Source organism: Marmota monax, unplaced genomic scaffold (assembly GCF_021218885.2).
Source record: "Marmota monax isolate L192 unplaced genomic scaffold, Marmota_monax_Labrador192_F-V1.1 WCK01_AAM20220418_F8-fsc00061, whole genome shotgun sequence".
NCBI lineage: Eukaryota > Metazoa > Chordata > Mammalia > Rodentia > Sciuridae > Marmota > Marmota monax.
The window spans coordinates 13,111,687-13,129,036 of record NW_026695230.1 but is presented as its reverse complement, the minus strand read 5'-3'; the positions used below and the strand labels follow the sequence as shown (position 1 = coordinate 13,129,036).

At 45.9% G+C, this 17,350-nt stretch overlaps 1 protein-coding gene across 10 annotated transcripts in view; it reads left to right on the top strand.

The window, feature by feature from the left end:
* The window catches only part of Tead1 (TEA domain transcription factor 1), a 258,279-nt gene that overhangs the window by 193,210 nt on the left and 47,719 nt on the right, over window positions 1-17,350 (top strand). For 6 of the 10 annotated variants that reach the window (XM_058576901.1, XM_058576904.1, XM_058576903.1 and 3 more), the window contains 5 exons: window positions 7,887-7,898; window positions 8,721-8,855; window positions 9,951-9,997; window positions 10,779-10,840; window positions 11,950-12,074. In XM_058576901.1, the coding sequence (XP_058432884.1) occupies window positions 7,887-7,898; window positions 8,721-8,855; window positions 9,951-9,997; window positions 10,779-10,840; window positions 11,950-12,074 (381 nt within the window). The remainder of the gene's footprint in view (window positions 1-7,886; window positions 7,899-8,720; window positions 8,856-9,950; window positions 9,998-10,778; window positions 10,841-11,949; window positions 12,075-17,350) is intronic. The other 4 variants (XM_058576902.1, XM_058576906.1, XM_058576905.1 and 1 more) reach the window with 1 other exon arrangement.

Genomic DNA, 17,350 nt, shown 5'->3' with positions numbered 1-17,350 from the left:
TAAAACATTATTCTGTACTTTTTCTAACTTTCTCTACCCACCCTCCTTTCCCAGTCAAAACCAGTCCCCCCACTAGTCTTTTCTTGCCCTTTGTGTCCCTGAGGAAATCAAATCCAGTGAAAACTCTCCACCCACCCTCTTAAAATTAATCTAGACGTTTACCCGTTGTCAGCCATGAACTTGTGTTATAGCCATTGGCACCAACACGAGATGTCTTCTCTGCAGTTTGTAGCAGACTAAGCCAAGATGGCACCTAGAAGAAGATGGCACCTAGAGCAGAGTGGTGAGAGGAACCCACAAGTCACAGTTGAGAGGATGGAGAAGGGAATACAATGAATTTGTGGCCTGATCACCGGAATTTTGGAAATTAAACATGTACAGTCAGAGTTTGGTTTTTCTGGGCCAAAGTGTGTAGGAGAGAAGCAAGAGTGCTGACTGCCAGTCTAAACGCAAGCTTGAGCTGTCCCTCAGTAACAGGAGTGCTGCAGGTGTGACTCCTGTGCAGACAGAGTCTTTTTGACTCAGTGACTTCCAGGCCTGATTCCAGTTACAGAGGAAAAATCCATGCAGTTATAGTGGGCAGGCGGCTTATAAAGCCTAGGGAACATGCATTTAGGAATTCCAAGGAGGAGAGTAAGGACTCTGCCTTGGATTTTTGTGCATCTACAGCAGTGTCATCCACATAGGTTTCATTTATTTTTATCTATCTTCCCCTTTCCTCTAGTTTAGCCTCTTAACTGGCATCTCCAATTGAGTTGTGAGAAACCGCAGCATGGTGTGAGGACTAGATTGCGATGTTAGAAGTTGTTCTCCAGTTTGATAGTTTCACTCACCATTAATTCATGAAAAAGTCATCCACACTTCCCACTCCACCCCCATATTATTATTTGTTTGTTTGTTAAGTTCCAGGAATTTATTGTCGCAACATATAGAAAGAGTGTAGAAGTATTCTTAAGCAGTCTCTCTTTCCTGTTCAGAGTGCCTACTGGGTTTTCTGCTCTGAATCTCTTTGTAGATCAGTTGTCCTGACCTTTCCTGGGGGCCTCTTTCCCCATCAGCAGCACAGAGGTCATCCTTTATTTGCTGGTGTCGGAGGCTGTGGAAACCACAGCCCAGCGCTGCAGACACCATGGCACACCATGGACCATCTTCACCTTCAGAGAAGATGGACCAAGCCACTTCCAGTTCATGTTTTGTGTGTCTGGGGAAGTACATGAGGTGGGACTACTTGGCCCTGCCCTAACCTCAGCAGGAGTACATCTTAGGAGATGTGTTTATGACTACCCTGGGTACGACTGGAGCGGCTCCTCCTATACTGGCTGACATTGCATCATCCCAATAGCAGAAAAAGGCCCGAGCCTCTCTGATTCCCTCCAGTCATTGGTGACTAATTTACAAGCAACATGCGCTCCCCCAGGGCCATTTTCATTCTTGCCCCGGTGACCTTTGTGATTTGATTTCTGAACAGGCTTTTCTTTCCAATTTACTGTTCCTTCCGATAAGCAAAGAACTTAAAGTTCACGTTGCCTATTTCATTCCCTTGAGTTGAAGAATTTCGCTGGGGCGTCTCTCACATCCACCCTGCTGCTTCCTGTTTGTATCTCCACTGAGTCCACCCAGGAAGGGCCTGCCACCGAGAAGATAGACCTGCTTTACTTCCCCTGCCTGTGATTTTGCTGGGCCACTCTGTTCCCCTGGAGAAGGTGGCAGAGAGGGTCTGCACAGCAGCCTCCTCTGTGTGCCAGCCACCAAGCTACTTAGCCATCACAGGTTGGGAAGTTTTGCGGTTTTCCTGGCATTTCCCAGCCTTCGCCAAGCTCTTTTGCTTTCGTGACGTGTACCCTTTCTCCTAAAGATATTTTCATTACCTTATTTTTAGTTTAACTGAATTAAAACTCAGACGGGAGGCAATTTCTTGTTCTAAATATGATGCAGAACCTCTCATCAGCAGTGTGGCCTTGCACATTGGGCCTGTTGACCTGTGTGAACTGACTTGTTTTTTTTGTTTCTTTCTTTTTTGGTACTGGGCCTGAACCTATGGTACTTTACCACTGAGGTACATCTCCACTCCTTTTTATTTTTTTATATTGAGACAGGATCTATCTAAGTTGCTTAAGGCCTTGCTAAGTTGCTGAGTCTGGCCTTAAACTTGTGATCTTCCTGCTTCATCCTCCTGAGTAGCTGGAATTATAGGCTTTGCCACCATGCCCGACTTTTCTATGTGAACTGAGCTAGGTCTGGATTTTCATTTAATGGGCATTAGAAACAACCTCATTCTACATTTTTATTCCTAAATAGAGACATCCTGTTGTCAATCAACTTCCAGTGAAGAACCTGCAATGTAGAGAATGCCCTAGAATAATATCCATTTCCAAGATTCTGTCGTGAGGACCCAAGTTCCTGGGCATTTCAGGTTCTGAGCAGGGTGAAGGCTGGATAGCAGGTCGGTTGGTCTCAAGGGCCCTGCGTAGAGTGCTTGAAGCAGTCCTGAGCAGGGCTGTTCTGACACTTGCTTCATAGAAAAAGAAGCCTTGGATCAGTATGGCTGTGTCTTGTCGAGGGCCACAAATTTGAACTTGATTCCAGGGCTGTCTGGTGCCAAAGCCCAGGCTCTTTGCATAGTGCCATGCTCCCTTCCCAAAAAGCGCTGGTCACGGATGAGGGTTGTTTCTCTGACTTGAGATCTGGGCACCGGCTCTGCGCTGAGCCCTTCTCCTATGTCTCTGTATCTGAGGAAACAGGAGATGAGCAGTGGCAGCTAGTGCTCACTCTGGAGCTCAGCTCCAGCCAGCTGCCAGCTGGGTTCCTCCGGCCTATCAGGGGAGCCACCTTCTGCCCCATGCTGTCACCTCCCAGGGAAGGGACAAAGGTCACAGGGTACCTTCTCCCAAACACTCAGATCTGGTCTGAAGCAAAGCTGTCGTCCGTGGCATCCTTCCTGGAAGGCCATAAGGCACACCTACCAGTCTCCTCCTCTGAGGTCCTTTATGATACTAAGCCCCACATCAGAATTAAAAGAACCGCTGTTAACAATTATAAAATACTAAATATAGCTCAGTATATTTAAAAATGAACAATGGTAAAAGCCTTGAAAATTTTTTCTTTGATGTGAATGGAGTCTTTGGCATTTGGAAATACAATAAGATGAATTAATTGCTACTCATTAGGCGGCAAGTCAGGAGAAGTATGAATGTGGCTTCTCTCCTCCGCATTAGCGGCTGCCTGACCAGAATAGCCCCCTTTTGTATTTACTCCTGCCTTCTCTAATAATAAGCAAATTAGAGATCATGGCTAGAAAAAATTCAAGTGCCCTCCGTCCTTTCTCTAAAACCATCATATAGTTTAGTGATGTTTATCTGTGCCTGGGTTATGGCTGATAATTGCAGAGGGCATGTCAATCCGCATAACACAAGGTTAGAAAAAATTACTTCTTAGGGAAATATTTTTTATCTTTTTCTGAAAAAGGTGATTTTTCAAGCAAACTTGCATCATACTTCTGTATTTGGTTTTATATTACTGTATATTCCAAATGTAGTTTTGGAATGACCTCCCACCCCCACCTGCTACCCTGTGTTGCTGGGAGTTGAACTCAGGGCATTGTGCATGATAGGCAAGTGCTCTCCCAGTGAGCCAGATTCCCAGCCCTTGAGGCAAACATTTCATAGATATCAAGAATTTTCAAATTCATATTTTTTTTTTTTGTCTTTATATGTTTTTCCTGATATGTTGGTTGGCTTCCATATGAATAAATTTAATTGGGATCTTTAAACTTTGAAATGTTGGCCCACGAATAAACTGTTTGGATACGCTGGTTTAGTATGCTATTCATTAACATTCCATATATGGCAGCTGTGATATCTTGTATATGCAAGCTTGTGACCTTTTTATATTACCTTTAAAATTTGTCTATGGTTAATGCCTAAAGAGTATGAGGTAATTGATATTGCAGGATAATCAGAAGCTGGGAAAGCAGGGAGGAGAAGGGAGGATAAGACCCTCCTAATATCCAGTCTGATCCCTAAGATGTCCTGTTCTGAGAGCACATGCCTGCCTGTCGTGGATCCTTGTGGGAGAGCCGTCACCTGGGTTCCATGCAGGCATTTCCAAACCCTGTGTCCACTGCAGTCCTGCAGAAGGAGGCTGTGGGGGAACAGGCAGAGCAGCAGCCCTGCTCTGCTTCATGAAATATGAAAGCCTGTTTACTTAGTAACAATAACAATTTGAAAAGCTTCAGGCTGAGGAGTTTCTGTCTGACTACAGCCTGCTGGACCGTGAGGCCATTGATGGCCCTGTGAACCAGAAATTGGATTGTGAAGAAAGTAGGGTCGGTAATGAGACACGCACCCTGGACAGAGTGCTTCATCTGCCCTCATTCTCAGGTCGCTTGGACCACTTGTGCTTAGAAGTACAGCCCACCCACTTTCCTATCAGCAGTCTAAAGATTCACAATTTCTGCCCTTAAGTGTTTCTCGGATTGCAGATCAAGGCATCAAGTTAGGGTTGATCTGGAAGATGGTGACTTGCCATTTCTTTCCTCAGTTCCCATTTATCTTTTTTGTGGCTTTATTCTTTGTAATCTTAAGAATAGAGGGTCTAGAAATCAGTAAGGAGGAGGCATTGTGAACTTGTCCAAGCCTTTTTCTAGCACACAGTTTTCTTCCCTTGCTCACATATGTACACACACGATACTCAAAGAGTATTTCCTGTAATCTCAGACACTGGGGATTCTAACTCTGTAGTGACTTAATCGCAGATTTTCAAGATAAATACCATGGGCTCATCCTTCGAAAATCTCATCCACATCTCAGAAATGTTGGTGTGAATACATCTCAGGATAAAATTAATTTGGAGTTCAATGTAGCACACACTTTTAGATGTTCTTAAAACCTTACTTATTGAATAGATTAATCCCTTTCCCCTTAGCGGGATGGCAAGAGGAAAGGATAAAGTTGAATGTGTAAAAGGCCGGGATGTAAGACTAGAGTGACAGAGGGAAGCTATTTACTGGGGTCTGACACTTACAGTTATAAATTTTCCGAAGCCAGGCATGTGTCTCTGGCTGAAAATGACAATTGAGAGATCCATCCATTGAATCTCTTAGCCCGGCATCCTCCAAACTCCCCTTTCAGGATAAGTGGGTCTGCAGCGAACCTCTTGGTTCTCATTTCCAGGTAGCCCTGGCTGTGCTTATTATCCATCTCCAGGGTTACTTTAGATTTTAAACAAAAAAAATTAATCCTTTTAATTTTCACATCTATATCATAGATAAAGGATTGATGCTATAAAATTAAATGAACAGAGCAGATCCACTACAAAAGGTAGGAAATCACTGGCATAGACATTTTAGTCCATTTGCAGAAAATTGCCTATTCTCCAATAGGTAGGTCAAGTGCAGAAAGAACCACTACTTGAGGTGAAATTTCCATTCCACACTTGGCTTTCTCTCTATTAGGATAGGCAGCCAAGAGCTGCCTAAATGTTAACATCTCCTGTCCTCACACTAGTATTTTTTGTTGTTGTTGTGGCTAAATGTATTTAGATGTATTTGTTTATAAGGGAATGTACCTTCTTAGGTAAACATACTTTTAGAACCATTAGAGAATAAAATGCATCTTTTTGATTTGTAGATGAGGAAAATCTCAGGGTGTGAAATGACTTGTCCTAGGTAACCCAGCCCATTTATGTCATTTCCCCAGCAGGTGCGCACCCTTCTCCATCGGAGAGCATGTGGATGTGGTCAAAGTGATTGCCCACCTGCTTTTGAACTCTCGTTTTCATTAAGTACCTGGTGCAATGCTGCATAATAAGAGAGTCAAACTTTAAACAAAAGCAAAACATCCATGTTCTGCAGCTGTGTGACACACACAGCAAAGATACTTTTCTTCTTTCCCACACTGACTGATTTCCCTGGTGCAAACAAGATGAGCTTTTGTGAAAATTTTCAAGAGCTTTTCAGTAAGCCAAGCAAAGGGAACCATCTCATGGAACCCTTAATAGAGAAGGGTTATGGAGATACAGAGAACTATTTTACACTTGGACCTGGACTTTCTATTTGTAAGTTTCCTCACCCAAGTATGCCAAACATCTTGTAGTTGGGCAAGAAGAATCCCTGTCACCAGCATAAACACAGACCACGCATGTCTGTAAGAGGCCCTGGGACCTTTTTTTGGAATAGATCCAAGCCCACAGCTCTTTATTTATAGTTTGTCAGTCTTCAGAATTCACATCAGTCAGGTGGAGAGAAGTTGTCCAGGTTGCTGTTTTCCAAGCTCCCCTAGCTTGGGCCCCAGAGAAGTTGCAGGGCATGTTGTGGGCTGAGGAAGGCGCCTGTGGTTACACCTGTGCCATTACCTCAGTTTCAGAAATCACTTTGAAAGCATTTGTAACTTCTTATAAGGGCTTAAGAGGCTTGGGGGCTAGAGTCCAAAGTGACTGATCCAAAGAGAAACCAACATGTGTGGGTTGATGTCAAGGTATTCTTCCTCTGAATGGAGTAGGTATGACTGGATGGGCCAGGGAGCAGATGAAGCCACAGGACATTTAAAAGTGGATTGACAGACACTGACATCCATCTCTGTTGGGCCCAGTTCAGCTCTAGGGCATGTGCACACTCCTAATCAGTTTATTATAAAATTTCATCAACTTCAAGACTTTTTTTTCCCCCCTCTTATTCTCACAATGTGAGATGTTTTAGGTGTTCTTTGTTGTTGTTGTTTGTTTGTTTTAACTTAAAAAAAAAGTTACTCTAGGAAGCTGGCTTCAGGTGAGAGCATTTGGTGAGTTAGCAAATGGAGCTTTACCTGGAAGGATGCCATATGATGAGAAGAGATAACAGGCAACACTCTGAGTCACCGGGGTCCATTCCCATGGGGACTAGTAATCCTGAAAGCTTCCAGGGCTGCACAGTGTCATTTAGCTACAGCAGGTGCCATTGCAGATGTTCGTAATGACCATGCACACTTCTGAAAGGCTATATTTGCAGCTTTTTAGTTTTTCAGTTGTGGGCCACAGAAATATATGAAATATAAAAATTCATGCAAGTGTTAGACTTTTCTTCTTCCTCTTTCCCCCCATCCCTCCTCTTTTTCAAGGATTAATATGAGCATTTTGAAAAATTCACATGGTGTTCTTGGTGATTATGGGGCAGAGTTGTGTCTATACCTTGGCAGAACCTAGCAGGTCTTTCTTAGAAGCCCCTAAAGTTGTTTAATTTTTGGTTTTTGTTTATTTGGTGCTGGGAATGGAACCCAGAGCTTCATACAAGCCAGGGAGGTGCTTGTAGGCTCTGATTTCTTCAGTGTCTGCTTGGCCTTGCCTTTGGCTCCACAACGTGTTTATTCCTCACCTCTGGTGAGATACGTAAACATGGAAGCTGCCTCTCAGCTGGCACTCAGCGTCTCAGCCTGCAGCTTCCCGGTGGACCATCCCTCACTATGAATTCTGAATGGCAGCTGTGGAGGCACACCCTTGATTATGGTGTTTCCATTTTGTTTCTGCGTTAATGGCTTCTGGTACTGGTATATAGACCCTCTACCTACAGCCCGGAACCTTCACGTGCTGACGTAGTGCAGCCCTGCCAGCAGCAGTGGGGGCCTGTCGCCATTGCTCCTTCTGTCCTGGGGAAGCATAGGACCAGCATGAAGGAGTGGGGGGAAGTTTTTTGATTGTTGTTGGGCACTCTTGTTGGTGATGGATTTTCTAGATAGCCATGTAGATTATATATTTCTCCTAAGATATGGCGAGGGGTGGGAATGCCAATGCTCCTCTACATTTTATTGTATCCAAGTGTTGTATTTGTATACATATATATTTTTTTAACTGAAGAAGAAAAATAATCCTGCCTTTGTACGCAATCCTTTTAACAAATTGTTTATTGTTGTATCCAGGTAACAAGCATGGTAAGTATTTTCACCAAACTGAGTATTCTGTATTTTAGCTGTGCTTGGCAGACTTTTTTTTTTTTTTTTTTCGGCTAGCTTTGTGTTACCAGTCTTGGCTTTTCTAGAAAAACTCATTTGGGAAAAGGAGAAACCACCCACCTGTAGTGTCCCTTACCTCCTGAGCTTTTGTAAGAAGCCATGTAGCCTTAGACCCACAGCGGGAATACTCGAGAAAGCATGCGCCCCGCCAGCATGCTGCTTGGCTGGTCCCCCTTGTCCACCCCGCTGCTTCTGAACTATCCCCACCAGGTGTCTGCCAGGGCTCCCCGGCCTCGCATGACCCCAGCAGCTCCTGGGACTGTGGCCCTGTGACAGCCGGCACACACACAGGCTCTCCACGCTCTCTGGATGATCCTGCCCCCAGTTTATGGCACATTTCTTCTCTGCTCCCCTCATCTGTGTAGTTAAAAGCAGGGCCTCTCCCACCGGATTCCCCTAGTGTGTTAAGTAATTGGAGAAATCTCCTTCTGGAAGCTGAAAAAATAAATACATTGTCTACTCTTCTCAAAGGCTTCCCCGTTCTGTTAGAAAATGGATTCAGATTTAAAAAAAAAAAAAAAAAAAACACCTCTCCATTGGGTGTTTTCCGCGAGTGTTCAGCGTCTCGGTAGTGGAGCGCGTTCTAGCCTCCTGGCCGTGTTCATTTATCCATGCATGTCTGCTTTCTCGGCCTCTTTTGTGGCTCTGTATTTTAGTCCATGTGCTCGTGGCTGTGGCTGTCTAACCTGCCTGGTAGCCGTGCATTCTGTATTAAGTCAGTGTGTCACTGTCACCTTCAAGGATCAGACCGCAAAGGACAAGGCCCTGCAGCACATGGCAGCCATGTCATCAGCGCAGATCGTCTCCGCCACTGCCATTCACAACAAGCTGGGGCTGCCTGGGATTCCACGCCCCACCTTCCCAGGGGCACCGGGGGTAAGTCAGCAGCCAGGTCTGGGAAGGAGAGCTGCTCTGGACGCCGGGTGGGTGCGGGCCGGCCTCCTCCTCCTGGCACTTCTTGCCAATTGGGTCAAATATAAAAAGGATAAAGACTACCTTGTGGTGAACTGAGATGCTGGGTGCAAAGTGGTAAGAGAAAGGAACGGAGGGAGAGCAGATAGTGAGGAGGAGTGGAGGAAGAGCAAAAGCAGGTGGGAGGCAGGAGGGGGAGAGAGGAAATCCTTAGTCCCTGCAGATGTGGAAGTAAATATCACTTTTCTGATGCAACCTGCCTCTTCTGCACTCTTTCCTGGTCCATGGTCCTGTCCCTGTGACCTCAGGGTCACTGTGTGAGCTAGTCCCAAAAGGGACAACATATTCCCTTGGTCTTTTCATTTCGACACCTACCAAGGGCTGAGAAGCATTATGTCATAATCTCGTTGAACCTTACAGTCATAAATGCCTCTTGCTGTCATTGCCATTTTACAGACGAGAAAGCTGAGGTTGCTAAGTAGCAAGACAAGAGCTAGGTCACAGGCAGATGCACAGTGATGCCTGGATTCAGCTCCAGGGCTCTGCGGTGCCAGAGGCTGCCTTTTCCCTTTATCTCATGATGCCTTGGGCTGGGGAATAGGAGGTGCAGAAGGCCTCAGGGACGCTGGCAGCAAAGCAGTTGCCCTGTTTCTTCTCTGAGCTCCTGGCCCTCTTGTTGCAAGCTTGATCCACTGCTCCACTGGGGCTTGGGTGCTGGAAATCACGGAGGCAGAGTAGTACATAGGGAGTGCTTCAGAGAAGAGGGAGAGGAAGATTGGGTGCATGCATGGGCAAAGTGGTCCCACCCAGTGCTCTGTTGAGTGGCACAAAAGCTCTGAAGAGCAGCCACTTGTCCCCTTCCCTCAGAAGGATTTTTCAGGACAGAGGTGCTGGGGGAGTCCTGGGTGGCAGTTGAGGGACAGTGATGACCACATATGCACTTGGGGAGGTGATGCTGCTGCTGGTGGGTGACTGAACCTGCTGCCCTTCAGCAGGGGCTGCGGTGCGTTTGCGTCCTGTGAACTCGCGGTCCTGAAGCCTTTGCCTTTTGTCTTCCAGTTCTGGCCTGGAATGATACAAACAGGGCAGCCAGGATCCTCCCAAGAGTAAGTCTCAAGAGGGCCACAGACAGCAGGGTTAGGGTTACCAGGGTACCTCTGGGCTTTGCAGAGAAAGGAGAGTTAACTGCCGTCCTTAGTCATGACCTCTCGGATTCAGAAGAAGTGTAAGCCCATCACTTCTGTGTGGAGGTCTTACAGATGGAATAGGAAGTGGGTTCCTGTCCCTTTATGGCTTTAGGAATAGGAAATGGGTCCTTGTCCCTTTATGGCCTTGGAGGGCAGAGCATGGGCCTTCCTTGCCTGTAAGAGGGCAGCAGAGGTGATTCTGTAGCCCTTTCCACTCTGCTTGCCCAGTGGTAGTGCCTGTGTGATGCATGTGTGTAGGGGATGTCTGTCTAATAGAAAAATCCTACAGATGCCTCGGGGGCAAGGGAAGCAGGCTCAGTCAACCAGAGGATAAGGGCAATTTGGGGCTAAAAGCTAAAGGCAAATCCAACGTGTACATTAAGAGAACTTGACTATTGGCCTGAAGAAGGAGAGCCTGAAGCATGTCCTAAACCTTGCCTAGACGCAGTGACTGCTGACCTCTGTTTTTTAGGGACGAAGAGGGGTTCAGAGACAGATGTCACAGTGCACAAGAGTCAGGCTGACGTCTGTCCAGCAGGTGCCACTGAACTGGCACAAGGCCTGGTGGTTGGATCCTCAGCAGGCTCCCCACAGGCAGGGACTAGTGTGGGGGGTCCCCATTGGGAGGCAAAGGCCAGGCCTGGGTAGGGGCCACTACTGCTTCCATGATTTCTGATTCTTGGCACCTGTTTGTCCCCAGCGTCAAGCCCTTCGTCCAGCAGGCCTACCCCATCCAGCCAGCGGTCACAGCCCCCATTCCAGGTGAGTCTCCCCATTCTCCCTCCTCGGGGAGATAGTGGCCTTCACAACCAATGGCCAGGCCTGTTCTCAAGAGGGGTGATGCTCTTCTTTGCCACCGCTGTAAATTTCCTGTCACCCGTGGAAACTTGCCTGCCCCTTGCAGTCCCATCTCCTATAGGGTAGGGATCAGAATGGAGCTCGGGAGGGTCACAGGGGAGTCCCCCCGCCTAGTCCCAAATAGCTTCAGTCATCTCCCAAGAGCTCTTCAGATGGGTTTGTGAAAAACAGGAAGCCTGACCACTTTCACTGAAGATGCCAGCTCATCCTCAGAAGAGGACGTTGATGCCCGTCCCTCATCACGATGAACTGGCTGCGTTGGGCCATCACATCCTCAGCACAGATAGTTTTCCTTGCCCTTTCTTAGATACATAGATTTCAATTTCTGCTGCACTTTTTGTGAAGGAGCACTTGCACAGAAACCAAAAGTAGTAAACAAATCTGGTTGGCCCCTCTCTACCCCGCTGCCGCCACTACCCACCGCCGTGTGCACATAGTTGAGAAGTACTTGTGGTGCGGTACAAAAATCAAAGAAGATGGGGGGTGGGATTGTGGCTCAGTGATAGAACACTTGCATAGCACGTGTGAGGCACTGGGTTCGATCCTCAGCACCCCATTAAAGTGAGTAAATAAAGTAAAGGTATTTTGTCCATCTACAACTTAAAAAAAAAATTACAAAAAGAAAAGAAAAGATGTTACCCACAAAGATGGGTAAACACAGCACAGCCTGTCTCCCAGGATGTCTTTGAAAACATTCCCTTGGAATTGTCAGCCATTTTTAGCTTGGTCTCTAGCTGAGCCCCTTTATCCAGGATTTGAAGTCCTCTGCCACAGTCCTTAACCCCTTTGCTAAATGTGGCTTCTTGTATTATGCTTGTCCAGCTGGTCACTGCTATGAGAGCCTCAGCCAGAATGTCACCCCTGCCCAGCTGAATTCTACTCCCTAGACCTGGGTGGGAGGACACTCTCAGCCTTTCCTTCTAGATCACATTTTGTGGAGTCCTGCCCCAGTACCATCCTGAGGCCTGGGGGAAGCCAATGGCCAGGTGTAAAGGTGACCATTGGTCTTTCAGGGTTTGAGCCTACGTCAGCCCCAGCTCCCTCGGTCCCTGCCTGGCAAGGGCGTTCCATTGGCACAACCAAGCTTCGCCTGGTGGAATTCTCAGCTTTTCTTGAACAACAGCGAGACCCAGACTCGGTGAGTGCGCCCCAGAGGTGTGTCTTGATCCAGGACTTACTTGCGTCTCCATCTTGTTCATCTTCTCGCTCAGCTCTGTCTTTTGTCCTTCTCTTTCCCTGGTACCTGTCAGATTGATGCGCTGTGTGAAGCCAACTTGGAGCAGCCCAGCAACTTCCCCTCTAGGAGAAGGGCATTCCTCCTGGCAAGTGGTAGAACTCCAGAGCTGGGTGTTTATTGCTGCTTACACCATAGTTCTCTGGGGAATACTTAAGCTGGAGGGACAGCCCTTTATAGGCTCTTGTGCCTAGTAAAATTTAACACCAGGTGACATTTATTGAGCCTTGCCATGTGGCGGGCACTGTGCGAAGGTGTTTAGGTATCTGGTCACATTTTATCTTGTAGAAGCACCGTGAGGGGAGTACCGCCTGGCACATGAGGAAACAGAAAGGCTGAGCAACTTCTCCAAAGTTACCTTGTTGAATCCATGGGTCAAAGATTCAAACTCAAGTCTTTAAAATTCTCAAGTCCAAGTAGTCATTCTACACTACTTTTCCAAGGCTGTGTTTTCTCAAAATAGCAAGTTGTTATCTCCTGAAGGAAAAGTCACAAAGTGGTACTTTTGAACAGCCTCACATAGAATGCAGTGCATTTTAATATTGTAAATACCAGTACCACTGGCATCTGGACTCTATTTGTCATCTTTCTCTCCCCGCCCCATCTTGTACCCATCATCCCATCGTTTCCCATACATATGTGATCCTCCCTTCCTTTCCACCCCACGAGCCCTGTACCCTTTCTCCACACCCACTCCTTGGCTGTGCTTATAAGCCTTGCATCTGTGTGTGGGTGAGTCCAAAGCAGAAATCAAAGGAATCAGGAGTTTGTCTTTGGGATCCTCACCAATTCCTTTCTGCATTCTCCCTCTCCCCCTCCCACCCATCTTGGGGGCTACCAAAAGCATGTACGTCCCGGGCTCGATATGTGTTGCCAATGCTGCTGTCATTCTATCAGGAAAATATGTCATGCAAGCAGTCACAGTCCGTGCTAAATAACCAAGATCCTGAGCAATTGGAAGGGCCTTCCCAGGAAAGTTTGTGTTCTAGCTAGGTGGGAAGGCTCCCATGGGTGGGTGCATAGGGAGATGCTGTGGGCCAGAGGGACTTGGCAGCCATCACCAGAGCAGGGACAGGACAAACCCATGTGTGGCCCACTGATGTCCCCATCCATGAATCCTAAACCCTAATCGCTGGTGGAAAAATAGAATTGCTTCTACGTTAGGGGAAAAATAAGGAAAAAAGATGTAAAGTAGGTCATTGAGCCCATCAGGGAAGTGGGACCAGGGACAGAAGAAGGCCCACAGGATCACTCTTCTCCAAGAGCTGGGTGCTTTTGGAAGACAAGTGGTGCTGGGGGTTAAAATCCATGTACATGGGGGCATTAAAATAAAAATCAAAAGAAGGATAACCTTCATGGCCTAGGCTTCCTCTTCTTGGCTCTTTGATGGAAGGCTGGGCTTTGGCCCTCTTTGGCTGCTAGGACGCATGTTTGTGTGACTCCCTGGTGTTCACCTGGTGCTTCGTCTTTCATCCTTGCCTTCTGCCTTCACAGCCCCCCATGAGGTAGGTTCTGTTGGCTTCGTTTTACAGATAGAAACTGAGGCCCCAAACAAAGCCTTCCTATTTAGAAAGTCTCTTAAATTTCCTGTTCAGTTCAAATATTGCCTCTCCAAGCAAGTCTATCTATCTATCTATCTATCTATCTATCTATCTATCTATCTATCTATCTATCTCTCCCTCTCCCTCTCCCTCCCTTCCCCCTCCCCCCTCCCTCTTTCTGCATATGGTCATTTATGTTTTTTAAGGACAGTGCTCTAAGGTGCTTGGAAGTAAAAGCCCCAAGATGATTTCACCCCTGGTAAAATGGTGATGAATCTTTCATCACCATCAAAAAAATATATATTCTTTTAATTAGAGGAGAATCTGGTAACCCCCTTCTTTTTGCTACGTTCTCCAGTTGTGGATCTTGTTTTTATTCCTAGTTGTGTTGTTGGCCTTGACATTTTTGAACCGCTGACAGATTCCTTCAGTCTGTTCTATCCAAATTCACATGCATCTACAAGGAGAAGGGGCTGCAGAGAAGAGGGGCCGCTACCGCTCAGAGAGCCACAGCCTGTGCCCTGGTGGGATGTAGTGCCTGGTGCGAGATAGACAGTTACATGGGAGAGCTCTGTGACATTTGGTGGCTGCTAGGAAGGCAGGGTACGAAATGCCTGAGTGAGGGACCAGACCAGGCCTGCTAGAGGATGTGACCCTCAAGCTGAGAGGTGGAGGATTGGACAAGGAAAGAGTAAGGCACTAGAACATTCTAGAGATGATGAATCTGAAGTATTTAAAGCAATAAATGAAATTGGTGACTATTTTAATAATTCCAGAGCTCACCAAATTTCAGTGTCCAGAAATACATATTTTATGCATGTTCAGAATGATACCTACCAATCTGAATGTTGAAACTAGATTTAGAATTTTTGTTTAGTTAAAAAAGAAAAAAGTTGGCTAAATATTTAAGTCCCCAACAAGTGATTTCAAAGGTACTTAAATAAATGGAAGGGCTGGTGTGAGTCAACACCCTTGGGCCCCTTGAGGAAATAATTATTCTATTTATGAGTTGGGAGCCAGGAGAGATTGGAGCCTTTTGAACTACTACTTGTCAACCAGTGTTTCAGGCCCTGGGGACCCAGCAGCAATGGAAACTAAATTCTTACTGTCTGGAGCCCACACTGTTAGAGAAGGCAAACCACCATGCAAAAAGTACATGTGTAGACCTTTATGGGGTCTGCCTCCATGGGGCATGCCAGAACCCACAGCTACTCCAGTCCCCTGTGTAAAATGGAGGAGGAGGATATGCATATAACTGGCATGCACCTCCTGTACTCTAAATCATCTCTAGGCCATTTATATTATCTAATACCTGTCAGTGCTATGTAAGTAGCTCTGTAATTGTTAGGGAATGATGACAAGAAAAAAAAAATTGTCCATGCCAGGACAGATGTTGTTTGGGGGTTGTATTTTCAATCTGCAGTTGGTTGAATTGAGGATGTAGAACCCATGGATACAGAGAGCCAACCAAGTAATGGTGATTGCTAATATGAGATAACAGACCTTCCTCACAATTGGAAGTTCCTTGAATTGGAAATCTTTGAAAACAGTGATACCATCTAATATGTATGTTGATATTTATGACTTTGCATTATGATACTAAATGACATCAAATATTGCCAATCAAAACCATCATACTACTATGAAATTATTTTTCTACAACCTTAATCTCAGTTGTGGATATCGCTTCTCATAGTTTGATGTTATGAGCATTTATTTTGCAGTCGAACACAAATGAGTTAAAAGTATGCGAATGAGTACAGGACAAGTCAGAAATAGGGTATGTCTTTGGTTTTAGTGGAAATATGAGAGCCTGAAGGGTGGTTCTACTGCTAGAAGAAAGTCGTGGTTGGTTGACTAATTGAAATGAGGGAGAATTATCAAAATTATTGACAGCTTTTGACACATTCTCAGGCACCAGTCTCTCATCATATAATGCATTCTTGACTTAGCAAATCTCTAGTGCTCTTACAGTAACGGAATAGTACCTCAGGACCAAGGCTGTGCTAAAATGTGTGGATGCTTTCTTTGGCTTTGAGATTTTTTTGTGACTCCCTGGACATTCATTTACTATATTTTCATTCCATTGATAGAAAAATTAAAGCCATCTAAAATATTCAGCTGGTACATTTTTTTTAAAAAGTTGGATATGCTATAGTTAAAATTTAGGAATCAATATTAAGCTATTGATTTAATAAGGAAGACAAAAAAGTGACTGATAAATGAAAGGGCGCTGAACAATCTAAACTTCACTTTTGGATTCTCTAAATCTTCACTGCAGGCAGATACATACTTACATGATACATTTCTTCTCTATTGTTGGTGGCCTAAGCTCATTGGGATCATGGAGTTACTAGGTTGTTTTGTTTTCTGTTGTGTAAGTGGAAGAGAGATAGTAGGTATTGTGGGCAACAAAGAAAGAAGTCGACTAGCTGGGAGCAGTGAGTCTTGTAATGCTTGTCACACTCTCTGTGAGGGACTAGTTCTGTTCCCTTCTACAGAAAAGCTTGGAGAGATTGCTGTCTTGGAGCTAGTGGCAGCCAGCTCAGAGCCAGTGTCCTTTATGATCTCCGAGAGAAGACACAACTGCATACCTATGTCCTAGGTATGAAGCAAAGCCAAGAACCTCGATTGCTTCCTCCTCCGCCTGGGACTGCTGCCCTTGGAGCCAGCATTTCTTGAAACTCACGTCTTTGACTGATTGCATATTTCATTATTGCCATCACTAAAGACTTCACGGTCCTGTTACTTCTACCAGGAGTGGTGTTAGCCAACAGCTTTTAAATGTTATTTGTGTGTGCCAATGCTATGCATTATCTCATTTAATCCTTATGAATTAGCTTGCCCGGTATCAGACAGCCATCTGATAATTGGAAATGGGATTCAGATCCAGGCCTGTCTTCTGACTCCACATCCTGAGATTGTGACTGCAAGGCTGTTGGGTCCATTTGTATCTGAGGAGTGGCCTGTTTTTGTCACCCAAGGCTATAAGAAGCTAATGGAAGAATAATCAGGGGATGCTCGCCCCCTGCTGGTTCCGTGTCATGTGTGCACCAGACGGCCGCTGCCTCCCCAAGTTGGTGGTTGTTTATGTTGGTAGAGAACCAGCAAGTCAGTCCCTCTGTTACCTTTGGCTCCAGTAGAAGCTAAGAGAAAAACAGCAGAGGGTGAAGAAAGGAAGGAAGAGTCTAAAAAACAAGGACTATTTTAGAAGTGGTTAGTAATGCTTGAAAATATACTTTGTACATGATTTTAATGTTGCCTATCAAAGGAACGTCAAGTGCTAAGTGCGGGATCCTCCACCCAGGGGTGGGTTATTTAAAAAGGCTTGGCCTGAAATCAAGGCCCAGCTCTGGAGACAGTTGGGCAGCTGCTGCTTTATACACACACAAACTCATCTTGGGAAGCTAGCTGCATCCTGTATGTGTCTGGAGAGCGGTTTTGCTGATAAGGCTTAGATGATTCCTCAACCCCCACCCTCTCCCAACCCCGGGGCCTGGCGGGCTCCTTCAGCCCCTTGGTGCAGCCCCATCCTGCCCCACGGCGTGCAGCTCAGTCCGTTCACACTTTGCAGGCAATAGCCTGGATGATTGATGCCTCCTGTGGTCCGGATGCCAGAATGAACAAGAGCAGGAGCAG